Source organism: Silurus aristotelis (genome assembly GCF_946808225.1).
Source record: "Silurus aristotelis genome assembly, chromosome: 2".
Taxonomy (NCBI): Eukaryota; Metazoa; Chordata; class Actinopteri; order Siluriformes; family Siluridae; genus Silurus; species Silurus aristotelis.
In genome coordinates, this window is record NC_139575.1 from 8,158,193 (window position 1) to 8,173,649 (window position 15,457).

Here is a 15,457-nt window from a genome sequence, read left to right on the forward strand (position 1 = left end):
AATCACTGACAATAATCATGATGTTGTTTACAACTGTATACTGGTTGGCTTTGTACTTTCAGCCAAACTGTCACTCGTTGCACTTAGCTCTTTGTGCTCCAGCGGTGCTGTATCATTGCTGACCCTAAGCTTTGACTCCAGCTCCATAACATCGATGATATATGGGACGAAAGAATTTCACTGTTCTGTAATGTACATGTGACAAGTAAAAATACCCCCCAGCCCACTCCTTACAGTTTTGCTTTATTTTTAATGCTTTTTCCAAAAATTTGCAGAAATTCTATCCTATGTGTAGTTCTGTGTTGTTCTCATGTACTTCTTTGTTGTTTTATGGAGCACCTTGGTCCTGAAGGAACATTGTTTCATTCCGCTGTGTACTGTAGCAATATATGATTGAAGTGGCAATAAAAGACACTTGACAACCTTAATTTTTTATTATTTTTTTTGCTAAGTAGTAAGAACTACTTAACTACAAAAAATTCACATGTGGATTTGCACCCATTCGGGCTTGTTGCAGCTTTGTTTTGAAAGGCTTTATGAAAGCATGCTGCTAATTTCACTCATTAGCACACTTTCTACCAGGAGTAGCACCAACCATTCACAGCTAAAATGGTTTCATTTATAGCCACTTCACAGATAGATAGATATATTGTTATAATCTCTAGGGTGAATTTGGCCTAATCATAATTTGTCGATTTACTATAATTTACTTTTATGCAAAACATAAACAGTATTAAGTCGCTTTAGGGAAATCGAGGATATTTTTATGTTAGTGTCAAATTACTTTGCAATAAAGACGCCTCATGCATTTTCTAACAGCTGCTAATGGTGCTAGAGGTAATGTTTTATACACTATGTTTATCACTATGTCTAGAACCTTCCTTTGAACTGTATGACATTAACTATATATTTTTATTTGTTTCATCCAACATTTTGAGTGATAAAGTTGCATGTAGAAGATATAGTACTGTCTGTGTGCTTCTGTGTGTACAACTGAAAGTATGAGGACAAAAAATACATTCATTTGACCCCTTGTTACTGTGATAAAGGAGATATCTGGAACTTACACTTTTCTGCTCCCTCAGATGAAATGGTGGTCAGAGCAAATACACTGGAGTCTTTTTGCGATTATCATTTTATGCAGCTAGGTATAGAGTATAGGTTACGTTGACGACTGGTAAATTTAATGAACCTTGGTTTGTTGAGCAAGTGTACAATGACATGTTTACTATTTATCTAATTAGCAATTAAAAGTCTCGTCCACCAACATATGCTATTTGTTTTATATATATATATATATATATATATATATATATATATATATATATATATATATATATATATATATATATATATATATATACAGACGCTCCCCACTTTATGAACATTAACTTTTTGAAATTTTACACATACGAACCAACTTGTCCTCAAAGTGATATTTGTTCGGAGTTGACCGTAACGAGTCTACATAAAGTGCACTGGACTAGGGCGAAAAAATCTTTTTAAGTGAATTTTATTTTTTTTTAGCATTTGTATTTTTTTTTTTTATTACTTACTAATACAAAATATTGTTTACAGTATTTTGATTATTTACATTTGTTTTAGTATATTTCATTGTTGATTTATAGCTCTTACATCATTAGGAGATATGCATAGTCAATAACGAACACAGTTACAACTTACGAACTTCATAGAACGAACGGTCGTTCGGAACGTAACTAGTTTGTAAGGTTTGTAAGGTGGGGAGCGTCTGTATATACATATACTGTTTGTTTTATATATATATATATTCTCTGACTGTAAGGATTTTCCCATTAGCAATGACAGAACCTCTGTATTAGTGAGCCAAGGAGACAAGTAAGCTGCAATGTGTCTGCCCAGTCCTATATTTTGGTTGTGCATAAGCATAATTAAAGGAGGCTTAACATGTCAGCTACTGCAATTTGGCCCAAAGGTTTGGTGAGATAAACACATGCAATGCATCCTCACAGTCTGTAGTTCAACAGGTGGGAAAAACTAGTGTGTGTTACAGTTACACCATCAAATCATATCATATGCCACAAGAAATTATATGAATTGACAGGACTGTGTTGTGTATAAGTGTAAATGTGAGGTATTGTTAATTTTGGTGTGGCTGAATTCTGGAAACGATCCAAAAATAAGGACATTTCAGGTCATAAACCTGCCTAGACTGACTTTTTGTCTAGAAATTGGGTAGCTACTGTGTAACTATGTGCTCCTCACAAAATAAATGTCCGTCTTTAATCAAAGTTGTCAATAGCTACATGCCCTAGCGGACTGGATATAAGCCTAATTGATTTGGTCTGTAATCGGATACTGATAAGCCATATGTTGAATGGAAACTTTAATTGTATTCCTCTTCCTTGTGAAGAAGCGTCCTTTCATGTGAAGTGTTTTCCCAGACTGGTAAACATATGTGTTGAAGTGTTTTGTGGAAATGAATTTTCTTGCTTTCTTTGCTGGATGAGACACATATGCTTTAGAGCACTATAACAAATCACTATATCAAATGCTGATTGATTTGTGCCGATTGCTGATAGTGTCAGATTCCATTTGTCTCGAAGGATGTTGTGATATCTGCATCTTTAATCTCTTTCCCTCGCACTATGTGTGCCCATTGTCCATCTGCACTACTGGTTGACAATCCTACATTTGACACAATATCGAAATATTAAAATTGTCTCATTTGCAAGCTTTTAGAGCAGTGTTTGATGTTTCTACAGATATAGAAAGTGCATTGACATATTGAGTAGCTCCTTTTTTCTTTTTTAAATAGCAAATAGTGCTTGGATTATCTTACAGTTTAGGCTTAGTCATACTTGACAGTTACTAGTGTGAGTGCAAGCCCGAACAATAATGCATTGGATTCACTTGTAGAGGAGATTTCTGTTCCAGCAGACCTTACAGAACCTTTCACTGATCAAGTAATTGATCCAGGACTTGTTTTTGGAGTCAGGCTGCATCAATTTAAACTGAAACAAGACAGTGATGGTTCTACTGAGGAATGCAGAGACACTTTAGGTCAAACAGAGCGTTTGATTGAAAATCAAACAGAAAATCTGATGTGAAGAAAAAAATGCAGGATGATATCATCCAAAATGTTGCTCCATACAGGTAGTGGACAGAGGTGGAAAATTTGGAATGTATGTATTTTTTGAATGCGAATTTTCTAATTTTTTCCGAGCATGCTAGCTAATGAGTAAACTTAAGGCGAGCTTATTGATATTGAAACTTTTAGAATGTCGATTTTGATTTTTTTATTGAGGCTTTGATGAAAAAACAAATAATATGTTTTTTTTTTTTTTTCTTTTTTTAAATCACATTTAAATTGCTAGGTTTGGCCTGGGTTACTACCATTATTTATTTTTTTTCACATAATTTTGTATTAATTTTCTTTTTTCTGTGTAACTGCAGATGTTATCTGTGATTTGGAGATAAAGTGTGTTGTCCAATGAGAGGTATTTAAATTTAATTAAAAATTTCATGTGTGCCATCACAACTATATACAGTAGGAAAGGCAGTTAATTGCTTTTACTGTCCATGTCAAGTATAAATAAAACATTTTCTTCCACACAATTGATTCTATTTATAATGTACTTAAAGCTGAATAAAACCAGAATTTACATACACATGAAACGATAGACCAGTTGGTAAAAATATAAGAAAAAGAGTGTCAGAATTTTTAAAGAAGCTCATTTTTCAAAGCTCCTTTACATCCCCAGAATGTAATGAAGGTGGTTTCAGAGGCTTCCGGTGAATGACAGTTTTACTGTGGCCTCCTTGTTTTCACCGGAGTGTGTTTTTTGTGTTGACTCCATGCAGTCACGGCTCTTAGTGGAAAGCATAGCAGGTAGTGCTTTAGTAATCCTTCTTCTGCTGTGCACCTGTACCACCAGCACCATCACCACAATGCTGGATTAGCCTCCGGCTCTCTCCACAACTGTCCATCAACTACAGATGCTCTGACACAACGTCGATCATCTCACTCACTCTCTCTCTCTCTCCTCGTCTTCTTGCTGTCTCTTTGCATTTAACGCACAAATAATTATCACTTCTAATTATGCAGATTTTCCACAGATTCCTTCTTCTACCTCACAATGCTTTTTTTTTTTTACCCTTTTTTCTGTTCCACACATCTTATCATCTCTGCACCTGTGTCATTTGGGATAGCATCAGACTCTTTGGTTTTATAAATAGCTTTGATTTTCTCACCACATGCCACAAAGTCTAGATAATGTTTATCAGCAGTGACAAAAAAGTCAGACAAAATAACCCCAGATTGCACTATTATGTAAAACCATAGGGGGCAGGACAATGGGTGTTGGAGCAGTTGGAGGTTGGAGCAATGCCTAGAAATAGAGTTCAAACATAATGGCACTTTTTTGGGGCGGAAAAAAAATACACAAGAGAGATTCAAATAGCAGCTACTGGGGTCATGCAGTCATCACATTTTCTCCCCAGCAGGTCTTATCTGAATGAGTCTCACCCTCACGCACAAGCTGTGTGACGATTTATTTTGCAACTCATTTTGTGATTTTTTTTTTCTACTGCGGAGAGAGATCAATGTTCAAAGAGACCTGAGCCTCTGCAAAACATCTGAAGCAACACAAAAGTCAATTAATCTGGTTTAAATGTATTTTACTGCTTTACTACTACATCCTCTATGATGGGATTGAAGCTTGTTTTCTAATTCTGTGTGTGTGTGTGTGTGTGTGTGTGTGTGTGTGTGTGTGTGTGTGTGTGTGTGTGTGTGTGTGTGTGTGTTTGACATTTCAGAGAGTTCGGACGCTGGAAGGTGAACAGCTTGGCTCTGGAAAGAGAAGACAATGGCATTGCTTTGCCACTCGACCCAGAGTTCATCCAGACCATCAGGCAGCTGGGCCGCCGCCCCAGCCTCAGTGTCATCACAGAGAACATCATCAAGAAATACGGAACCCACTTCTTGCTCTCAGCTACATTGGGAGGTATCAAAATATATTATATAGAAATACTTATATAACAAATAATGTACTGTGCATATGGAGCCAATAAATAATATTCAGTGTAAGATTGTTTAGTTGTAGCCAGTGTAAAAAAAAAATTGACCCCTTTAGACACAATTATTCAGAATTTTGCTCAGTGAGAGATGGTCTTTAGGTTATATAAGTGATGCAGTCTTTAGGTTATCCAAAGAAGTAAGAACATCCATAGCTATCTTTAAAATCCCTATGTGGAATTACAATAATGGAATGGTAATCTTAAGGCTGTCACTGCGAGTTCATCTCCAGCCAGAGTGATGTGATGAACACTCCAAGCAGAAGTGGGGCAATAGGGTCCAGAGATCATAATTATTATTATTATTATTATTATTATCAAAGATTATAATTCATGATTATATAGGACATATTTATACAATAAGGTAAGAAATCGGTCATGGTCGGGTGGAGACAAGACTCTAAAAGAAAATCTAAACATAATTTACTTCAGATTTTTAAGATACTTTAAAATGCTTAAAAATAATTTTTTTATTAGACCTAAATAAATCTAATGCAAGAGGTTTTTTAAAAGCATAAAATTATGAACGTTTTTTACAACTGTTTTGGCAGAAAAAGTGGGACCAACACAATATTAGGCAGGTGGTCATAATGTTATGCCAGATCGGTGTATATATATACCCCCCCTGAAAATTTGCATCATTACCTTAGCATTAGCATTTCTGAACAAATAAAAATATACTTTGACACATTAATTACCAGCACATTGCTCTGCATGTCAAAAATAATTGAATTAGATGCTAATTGATATTAATTGTGAGGCAATTGTCCTCTAAACGGTGACCCCCACCATGCTTATTTAAACCCGTGAAAAAACAAAAAGACGAAATACTGTTTTGATATCGCATTTATGCAGTCTGGAGATGCAGTTTAAAACATAAGTACATAAGAAAACTGCACTGCCGGTGAAAACTGAGTGTCACCCAGTGTGTTGTGCCAGTCCACATCCATTCATAAAGATAAAAAAAAGAAATTGCGAACAAAATGGCTGAGCAGAACAGACTAGCATTATATCAGCAAAAAATATAGCCTTCTATCTGCCTGGGAAATGGAGCAAATAATGTTTTTATTCCTGAATATCATAAATCACTTTCCTGCCCTGCCCTTTTCCTCTATTCCTTCGCCCTCCTCACCGATCTCTGTCCTGTTGCAGGTGAAGAGGCTTTAACTATTTTTGTAGACAAGAGGAGACTGAGCCGCACTACTGACCCGACCGACTCCAACAGCACAGCTGTGACTCTGGAGACACTTCACCAGCTGGCTGCCTCCTACTTTATAGACAGAGAAAGCACACTGCGCAAGCTACACCACCTCCAGATCGCATCGACTGCCATCAAGGTAACCCTGTGGCCTACATGTACACAGACCGGGGGACGTGACCCCAGTCTTCAGTGGCTATATTTAGAATTGAGCTACACTTTAGCTAGGCCATCTCCATTGTTTGGAGGATGCAGCTGGCTCTTTTAGAGGGTAAATGGACAGTGGGAGTCTTTTTAACCAGGTGCACGGTAGATAAAAAAAAAAAACAGGTTAAAGCCTGGGTAAAGTTCATTAGTTTTAGTGTAGACGGCTATTTATGTTCAAAATAAAAATCTTAGTCAAATTCAGTGGGTGCGGCTTTTATTTGGGTGCGCTTAATAGTCCGGAAATTACGGTACACTTATAAATAAATTGCATTATGTTTAAACTCAGGGTGAGGATTAGTGATCATATTATGCCCATTTTGTAATCTTTACATTGGCTTCCTGTCAGGTTTTGGCTTGATTCTCATGGTTATATAAAGCTCTGCATGGACTGACTCTTCAAATTCGTTTACACCCCATGTGGTGATAACACTTTTTCTTCTTTTGCTCCAAAACTATGGGAGTTACTTACAGCAGGCTTTAGTGATGCACAGACATTAAGTAATTTTATTGAAATGACATAGAGAAGCTACAATAAATGCACTATAAAGATTAAAAGGCTTTTTGAATAATGCATTTTACTGTAGCACTGAATATAAATCATAATGCTATTAAACAGTGGACCCCAATCATTTTTGCGCCACGGACCGGTTTAATGTCAGACAATATTTTCACGGACCGGCCTTCAAGGTGTGGCAAGTAAATACAACAATAAAATGATATGACCGGCATTAAAACTGGTATTTTCTAAATATAATAATAAACGTGAATCCACTGTGTTGTTTTTTTGTTTATTTTGCTAGCTTGGGGTTTTAATTTAGCGGTAACGTATTATGTGTTAGCGGCCGGAGCCCCTTTAAGAAGGTAGCGGATGTTGGTAAGACATGTGACCGAGGCATCATGACATGCATCAAGAGTGATTCATAGACAGATGTGGTGGAGAGAATCTGGTAATTTTCCAAAAAAAACATTGTTCATAATCGGATAATAAATAAAATTCCGCAGCCTGGGGTTTGGAAACCACTGCTATAAAACAAATAAAAGGACTCATGAATTAAATTCATCATGTGCTTTTCATTGTGTGGGGTTTTTATTTGTCACTGTGTTGTTTTTAAAAGAAAACGTTTTTTGGTTCTCATTTAAACAAAATGCAAATATCTAAAAGGTTTTGCCAATTTTTAAAAGATTAGTACAAGAGGTATTGAATAGTTGATTAGAAAGCTCATTGTCAGGTCACTTCCTAAAGACTCTAAAGATTTAATTTCCCATCAGACTCCATGGCTTTCAAACATGGCCGCCCTGGACTCCTAAAACACACTTGCACATTCACAATCATCCTCATACTGATCAGTTGCACCTGTTTCCAATTACACACGCATCACAGCTTCAGTTTAAGAGGACTTTTACTCGTTTAGCTCGCTGTGCAGTAATGCGGCCAGTTAGATTTTATTTGCTGCTGTTTATCAAGCTGGTGGTCTGTGGTTTGTTTTTCTGTATTATTGATCTTATTTTGGTTTAACAGTCGCATTATTGTTTTGCCAAGTTTATGCTTTGCTGAACGACTGACCCACGCTGTTTTTACGGTATTTTTTTGGTATTACGCTGTTTTTATGGTATTCGGGTTAAGATTTGGATTTGTCTGTGAATATAATATAAATGGCATCTTAATTTATGTTTGTGTCCCGTCATCACCTTCATCTTCCTCATTACATGACACACATGAGGAGTTGTTATCAATGGGTAAAAGAAATTCTCGTTTGAAATGATTTTGGCTTGAAATATAATTACCTAGTCAGAAAAAAAATGTTTTTCCGAAAATCACAGTATTACCAATTTTTAGTAAAACAAAAATATAATTTGTTATAGATATTTTTTTTTATTATTTCTTGAAGGGTGCTAAAACATAAAACACTGAAGTGCTTTTTAGCATATAAATTCGGATATGTGTTATATTTACTTATTTATCCATTTGTTTATTATTCCATAAATAAATTCAAGATATTCCACTTTACCTGATGTGTTCACCATCTCGGTGTAACATGTTTTTCTCTTGCTGATCTGTCAAATTCATGACATAGTAGCGTGATTGGTAGAAGATCCAAGAACTGTGGAGCAGAAGGCAGTTTTCCGTAGTAAACAGTGCCTGGGTGTGAAAAAAAAAATGTTTTGTTAGGTTGTTGAAGCCTGGCTTAATTGTGGAATCCAATCTAAAATAGCATTGCACAAGGCTGTTAAACAGATGCACTAGAATTCTTCACAAATTCTGTATTTCAGGAATAGGAGGCAGGATGTAGATTCTTCCTGACTGCACTGTTTTCGTTCAGAGTGCTGATTGAAATGGCTGACTTTCACTTTCTTGGCCTCTTAAAGTGACTGATGGAAATGACTTGAAGCATCTGCAACCTTAATTAAGCAATTGAATGAAGATGGATGTGAGTGCAAAGGTAAAAGAAACAGTGACACCATCCTGGTTAAAGACCATGATGCAACATAAGGGTTGGCTTGTGCACAGGAGAGGAGAGGCTGCACTTATTTTGCAAATAAGTGGCCATAAATCAAATAAATAAATGGGAAATTGCAGGTACAATTATGCATCAGCGTGAGGAATTATCTTTCAATTTCAATATTTCTCTGAGCGCCTTGCCCATTTGTCACGCGTTTCAATATAACGAAGGTGATATTCTCTAATGAGCAAGAGACAGATGAGGAGTATTTTCTGGACCATTGGTAATAAATGGATTTTTAACCTCGACTGTGCACTGAGATACTGATTCAGGGAAGAAGAAAGTGGCAGTTGGCATCAATCCTGACTATCCGTTTTAATTTAAGTGTCGGCGTTGCGCTTTGGTACTTGTGTTAAAAAGAGCAGTCAGAGGTAGCGCACTATTCAAATGTCAACCCTAATCTGTTCTTCAATCAAGAGTCATACCCAGTTTATTGTGTGTTAGCTCATCATTTCTGAGAAGCTTGCAGCAGCGTACTGCATACACACGCGCCCACACGCATTATGTATACACAGTGGAAACTCGATACTGGAGACCTTATTACTCACAACCTCGATGGTTTGTGACTTTTTATTTGAAACCAGACTAAGAGTAAGTCAAAAATCTGTTAGTTTGTACAAATAAATGAGAAAGATGTTGGTAAAATCGTTTTTCAAACATCTTTATGTAATTTATTAGTACTAACTCTGTTTTGAAATGTTACTCCGAACTTTGGCAAATGAAAATTTTTTGTGTGTATATGTGCAACCTTGATACTCGCGGGGGTTACGTTCTATGACCGTAGAATACACGTTCAAGTTTTTTATTCTTTTTAATCTGCATTCAGTACCTCATAATGACAAAGTGAAAACAAAATTCCTAGAAATTTCAATTTTTTCAAACAATTTTTAAAGAAAATTTTTACATGGACATAATTATTCAGACTCTTTGCAGAAATATTTTTTAATAAAAAAAAAAAATAATATGAACTATTATAGTATTAGGCTGCAAAATAAAATAAAGTGAAAGGGGTCTGAATATCTGAATGCATATTAGATGAATCTAATAAATAAAAAATAAAATACAAAAAATTGAGAGACAGAGGTGCTTGAATTTATTTCAATAAGTATACACTGCCTTTTGTAAATATCTCGAATGTTTAAAATAAAACTGACCATATAGCTATAATATGACTCTATCTATCTATCTATCTATCTATCTATCTATCTATCTATCTATCTATCTATCTATCTATCTATCATAATAATGGATGGATTGATTTCTTTATCAATTTATATATCTAATTATGTATTATTTAAAAATACACAAGCTCAAATGTGGTACCTGCTCTTCAGTATTAATTTGTGCACCATAAATCTATTACTTGCTTTGGCTATTAAAAGAATTGCACTGCAGATGTAAATTAATATATTTGCATTTATGCCACACTGCATTTTGCACTCTTGGGTAGGAATCAACACACCTCGCACTGCATACCAAATCAGGCAAACATGCAAAACAGACATGATGTGTTAGTTTGCTCATTTAATAGAAACAATTGTCAGTGGATGCTGATAGTAAATTAGATAAACTAGTGTAGTCATTAATGAGCCAGCAGCTGGTGTACGTGCATGTCAATGTGAAAACATGCTCAGGAATAAAAAACACAAAAAAGTGGGTCATCAGTCAAATTTCTCTTATTAAAACCGGAGGAGTGAAAGATCTTTTCCGGACGACCCCAATTCTATGATTTCCTTTCTCTCTCTCTCTCTCTCTCTTTCTCTTTCTCTCTTTTCTGGATTCGACCCAACTAAGAACTCTTTGAATTCACCCCAGATATGGAAGAATGCTAGGAAATCAAAAGAAATGTTCTGCTTAATACTAGCAGATGGGGTCCCTTGTATAGAGCACATTATTATTTCATTTAAAAGGCTAAGCCGAAGCTGAACATATTAAGCACTACTTCCTGCTCGCTGAGGATTCCTGCTGATTTCAATATTACTTCAAATTCTATGGAGCAGAATATAATCTCATTCTGATACACACTTCCTTCCAGTCGATAAGATTCTCCATAGCATGCACATGCACACACAAATTATATATATATATATATATATATATATATATATATATATATATATATATATATATATATATATATATAAAACAGGAACTTAGAATAGGACTTCAAGTAGCGGTTGAGGTAGATTACTGCATCATGCATAAAAATGTAAATATATTTTTGAAGCTAATATGTGTACAGCTATTGACTATCAGTGGCAGGGTATGTGCTTTTTTCCCAGCTTTAATAATACCAATATTAATTTAAACAGTATTTTTTGCCTGCTTTTGTGGGATTGTACTAAAAAACAGTAAGGTTTTTTTTTTTTTGCCTTGAGATGTTTCAGTTGAGGATAAACAGAAGAGTTCAAAGTTCATGTACACAGCAACATAATGCAGTAGTTAACAAAAGGGCAAATAGTAGCAAAAATGGATTCTTTATGTCCAGCTTCAATAATGTCTATTAAAATCTAAATATCCTGAATATATAGGGTGAATGAAATGAAGACATTTGTTAAAGTATGCGGAAATAAGTGAAACAGTTAAGTAGATCATATTTATAGTACATATTACATGTAACACACACACACACACACACACACACACACACACACACACACACACACACACACACCTGTATTAATTAAATGGGGTCTAGCAAATGTTAACTGTTTAATTAGATTTGTACATTTGTCTAATTGTATTTAATCAATTTAATTTGTGGCAATTTAATCAATTACTCACTTTATAATAATGTTTTTAAACATAACTAAAAAAAAGTTCAACTTTTATTTTATAAAATATAATTTTACATATATTGAACAAAGCATTTTATTTAAAATTGTTTAAAAAACCGAGGTATGTACCGAACTGTGATGTCATTACACCTTACAGATAGATAGATAGATAGATAGATAGATAGATAGATAGATAGATAGATAGATAGATAGATAGATAGATAGATAGATAGATAGATAGATAGGTAGGTGGATAAATATATAATACATACATTTACAATATGAAGGAGCTGAATATAATGGTGGTTGGGAAGAAGCTGACCCTGAGCCTGCTGGTTCTGAATGTTCTATTATCTCCTTCTGGGTGGAAGGAGGTTAAACAGTGTGTGTGTGAGAAGTCCTTTGACTCTTAGCTATCCATATTCTTAGTTAGATCCATGCCATTGATTGGCACATGATAAGAGCTCAGACAATCATTCTTTTAATTCATTGATTGGAATTTTACCCACCTGTGTGGAGCTCATTGTCTTGCAGTCATGTCAGAAGGTAGCAGAATGCTTTGAGGCAATTGCTTACTGCCCTCTTCCACACACATGAATACTGATTGATGATGTAGGGATTAACACCATCCATCCTGCCCACACAGCACATACTATTTTTCTTACTTGGAATCCCAGCTACGGTTTTCTGTGCACCAAATGTTAGATTCATACACCTACTCATAAATCTGACATCTTTGTTCAATATGTATTAATAAAAAAGAAGAAAAAAATATACACCAGTTTTATGAACCAGCTATGTCACTGGAACCAATAGTTTTTAGGGTATTACACAAGACTTGTAGATTTCAGAATTATTTTTTTATCCCAGCTGATTATTGCTTTAAGGCGGGACTTTAAACTTTCTGTTTGAAAGCCACTTCTTGACTGTGTCAAATAAATGAAGCTTGTATATGACAATGGTAGCAGTCATCCTCATGGTGGAGAACCACGTTCATAACCGACTTCCGCATTTACTCCAGGGCTGTTCATTATGTATTATAAGCCAGGCATCTAAAATGCAAAGTTTTACTAGGTTTCTGCTAAGCTATAGAAAGCTTCGCTGAGCAGTTCCTACCAGCAAAAAGCACAAAGACCTTATTCAGACTTTATCCCAGCCAGGGCGAGAATGCTTCAATACTCCTTTTAATGTGCTTTCCATATTAATGCACTCTAGCAGACTGTAAGACTGATTCATGTTATTAGCATATATTAAGGCACAACCAGGAACGATTTCTTCTAACAAATGCTTTTATGAAAATTTCTAAATAGCATAATTACTCAGGGCACATGCATGGAATTAGGCGTATTTGTTCTCAGCCCAATTTACGGGTTAAGACAATTTAGCAGCGCAGCATTGTTCATTAGCCATTTGAGTAAAACTCAACACCATTTAAAACTGATAATGAGTTTTTCTATACAGAATGGTACACAGAATAAATCTCCAGTGCTGAATGAACGCCTGCAGCGTTAATTACTGTCTAGCTGGTCTTCGCTTGTGGTGTCAATTCAACACTAGGGATGCCTATACATAACAATGTTAAATACTTTGCTTGAGGTCATGCATGTTCATCTCACACACACACACACACACACACACACACACACACACACACACACACACACACACACACACTTACACAAAAACATAATTCATTATTATATATAACATTTTCATTGGCAATAATTATTAGATTTTCAGTTTCTATTAAAATACTTTCAACAAATTAAGTATTTAATCAGTGTAGCCAAGAGAAAATGCATGTTTCTGGCATATCTGCTTTTGATTAAAAATTGTATAAAAAAAAGAAAAAACAACAACTTTTTATTTTTAATGAAACCTTCAACTTTTTATTTTTAATGAAACCTTTAATTTAAAAACTTTAAATTGCCTAAATGTGACAGACTGTTGAGAAGCTGCTCTATTTCATTTAACTTATTATTTAGACATGATCTTTTCTTTTGGACCTGTAGTATGTGATTATTTTGTTACATAAGGTAAATTTAATGTCAAGTTTATATAATGAAATTTAGTCACTTGAATCTCAACTTCATCAGACATCACACTAATCCGATACGCTTGTTCCTTGTTGTAATTAAAATGAATTTTTATTTATTTATTTGCATATTGTCTGTTTTTATGGTGTTGTTTTTCACATTCCTGTACCTTATGAAATACTCTGCATTCGTATCTGGTGCCTCTTCAGTATCGTGACGCAAGTCTATATAACTAATGTGAACTTAAAGGCTAAGTGTTCAGTTGTTGGAAAATTCACGAATAAAATTAAATTGCTTCATTAAACAAATAATAAATATGAAAAATTTCACTCAGTAAAAAATTGACTAAGTATTTTGAGAATACTTGATTTAAGCATGTGGCAATAAAAATTATAATAATAATTATAATAATAGTAGTAGAAGTATAATCATAATAATAATAATAATAATAATAATAATAATAATAATAATAATAATAATAATAATAATAATAATAATGATAGACAAATAACAACTAAAAGTGACATTTTGTTTGAGAATACTGACTTAACTAAACTTTGTTTAAAAGTATTGAGACACTTGACTTATCCAGCTATTTGTGCTTCTTCCCCAAATTGACACCATTAACTTGGAGGCATACAGTTGTATAGGATGCCTTGGGATGTTGTAGCATTAAATCCTAAAAGTCCCAAACCTGTTCCAGCATAACAATGTCCCTGTACACAAAGTGAGCTCCACGCAGATATGGTTTACATCTTTTGGAGTTAAAAATCTTGAGTATCCTGCAGTAGAGCACCAATCTCAACCCTTTGGGATAAATTGGAATGCTGACTGCACCCCAGGCCTCCTCATTCTCCATTAGTACCTGATTAGTATTGAGCACAAATCTCAACAAGCGCACTCCAAAATCTAGTGGAGAAGAGTGGAGCTCATTATAACAGCAGATGGAAACTAAATGTGGAATGGAATGTTTAAAAAGCACATAGAATCCGATGATCAGGTGTCCACAAACTTTTGTTTCGCTATATCTGATTTAAAAAAATAAATAAAATTTGGTAAAGTTCAGGAGAAATACCACACAAATTAAAAAACACCGAAGATGGAGCCACTTCCTAAGGGTTTATTTTTATGAAAGTCTGTCTATTTATGTCCACCCCCTCAATTTAATTTCAGTCTTTTTTTTTTTTTGTTAATATTGAGAGTGCCGTCTTTTCTCTCTTGTGAATCTAACCAGTGGTTAAAGCTGCACTATTATTACTATTAGTGTGCTATTCAGGCACAAGTCAAAGTCAAGCTACATCAAAGCAAACACACCAAATTCCAGTCACAACATATCTACATAGCTGCCTTGCACACATTTGAGCAACTTAACATTTTAGCAGTGATTGCGGGGGCATGTTGTTTTAGGATGAGGTTTATATCAGAAACATCTTCAAGCATAATACATAAGGCTTAAATGGAAGGTAAGCTAGATCTTTGTTCAAATTTCTTAGCAGCAGTAAGCATTGGTTTACATTTGCACTGCAAGGCAGGTTGCATGTTCATACATACACGCATCTTATTAGCAGTCAGGTAAAGATTTATTGACATCCTTGTATACAGATAAAAAAGTTGATAAATGTGTTTCTTGTGGTAGGTTTGTTTAGTCACATACACTTACAAGACATACTACAGTCAACATTT

General features: G+C 34.8%; 1 protein-coding gene across 1 annotated transcript in view; it reads left to right on the plus strand.

The window, feature by feature from the left end:
* Nucleotides 1-15,457, plus strand: part of brinp3a.1 (bone morphogenetic protein/retinoic acid inducible neural-specific 3a, tandem duplicate 1) — a 60,850-nt gene that overhangs the window by 23,082 nt on the left and 22,311 nt on the right. Inside the window, exons 4-5 of the mRNA XM_083566964.1 lie at nucleotides 4,798-4,985; nucleotides 6,208-6,392. Of these exons, the coding sequence (XP_083423090.1) occupies nucleotides 4,798-4,985; nucleotides 6,208-6,392 (373 nt within the window). The remainder of the gene's footprint in view (nucleotides 1-4,797; nucleotides 4,986-6,207; nucleotides 6,393-15,457) is intronic.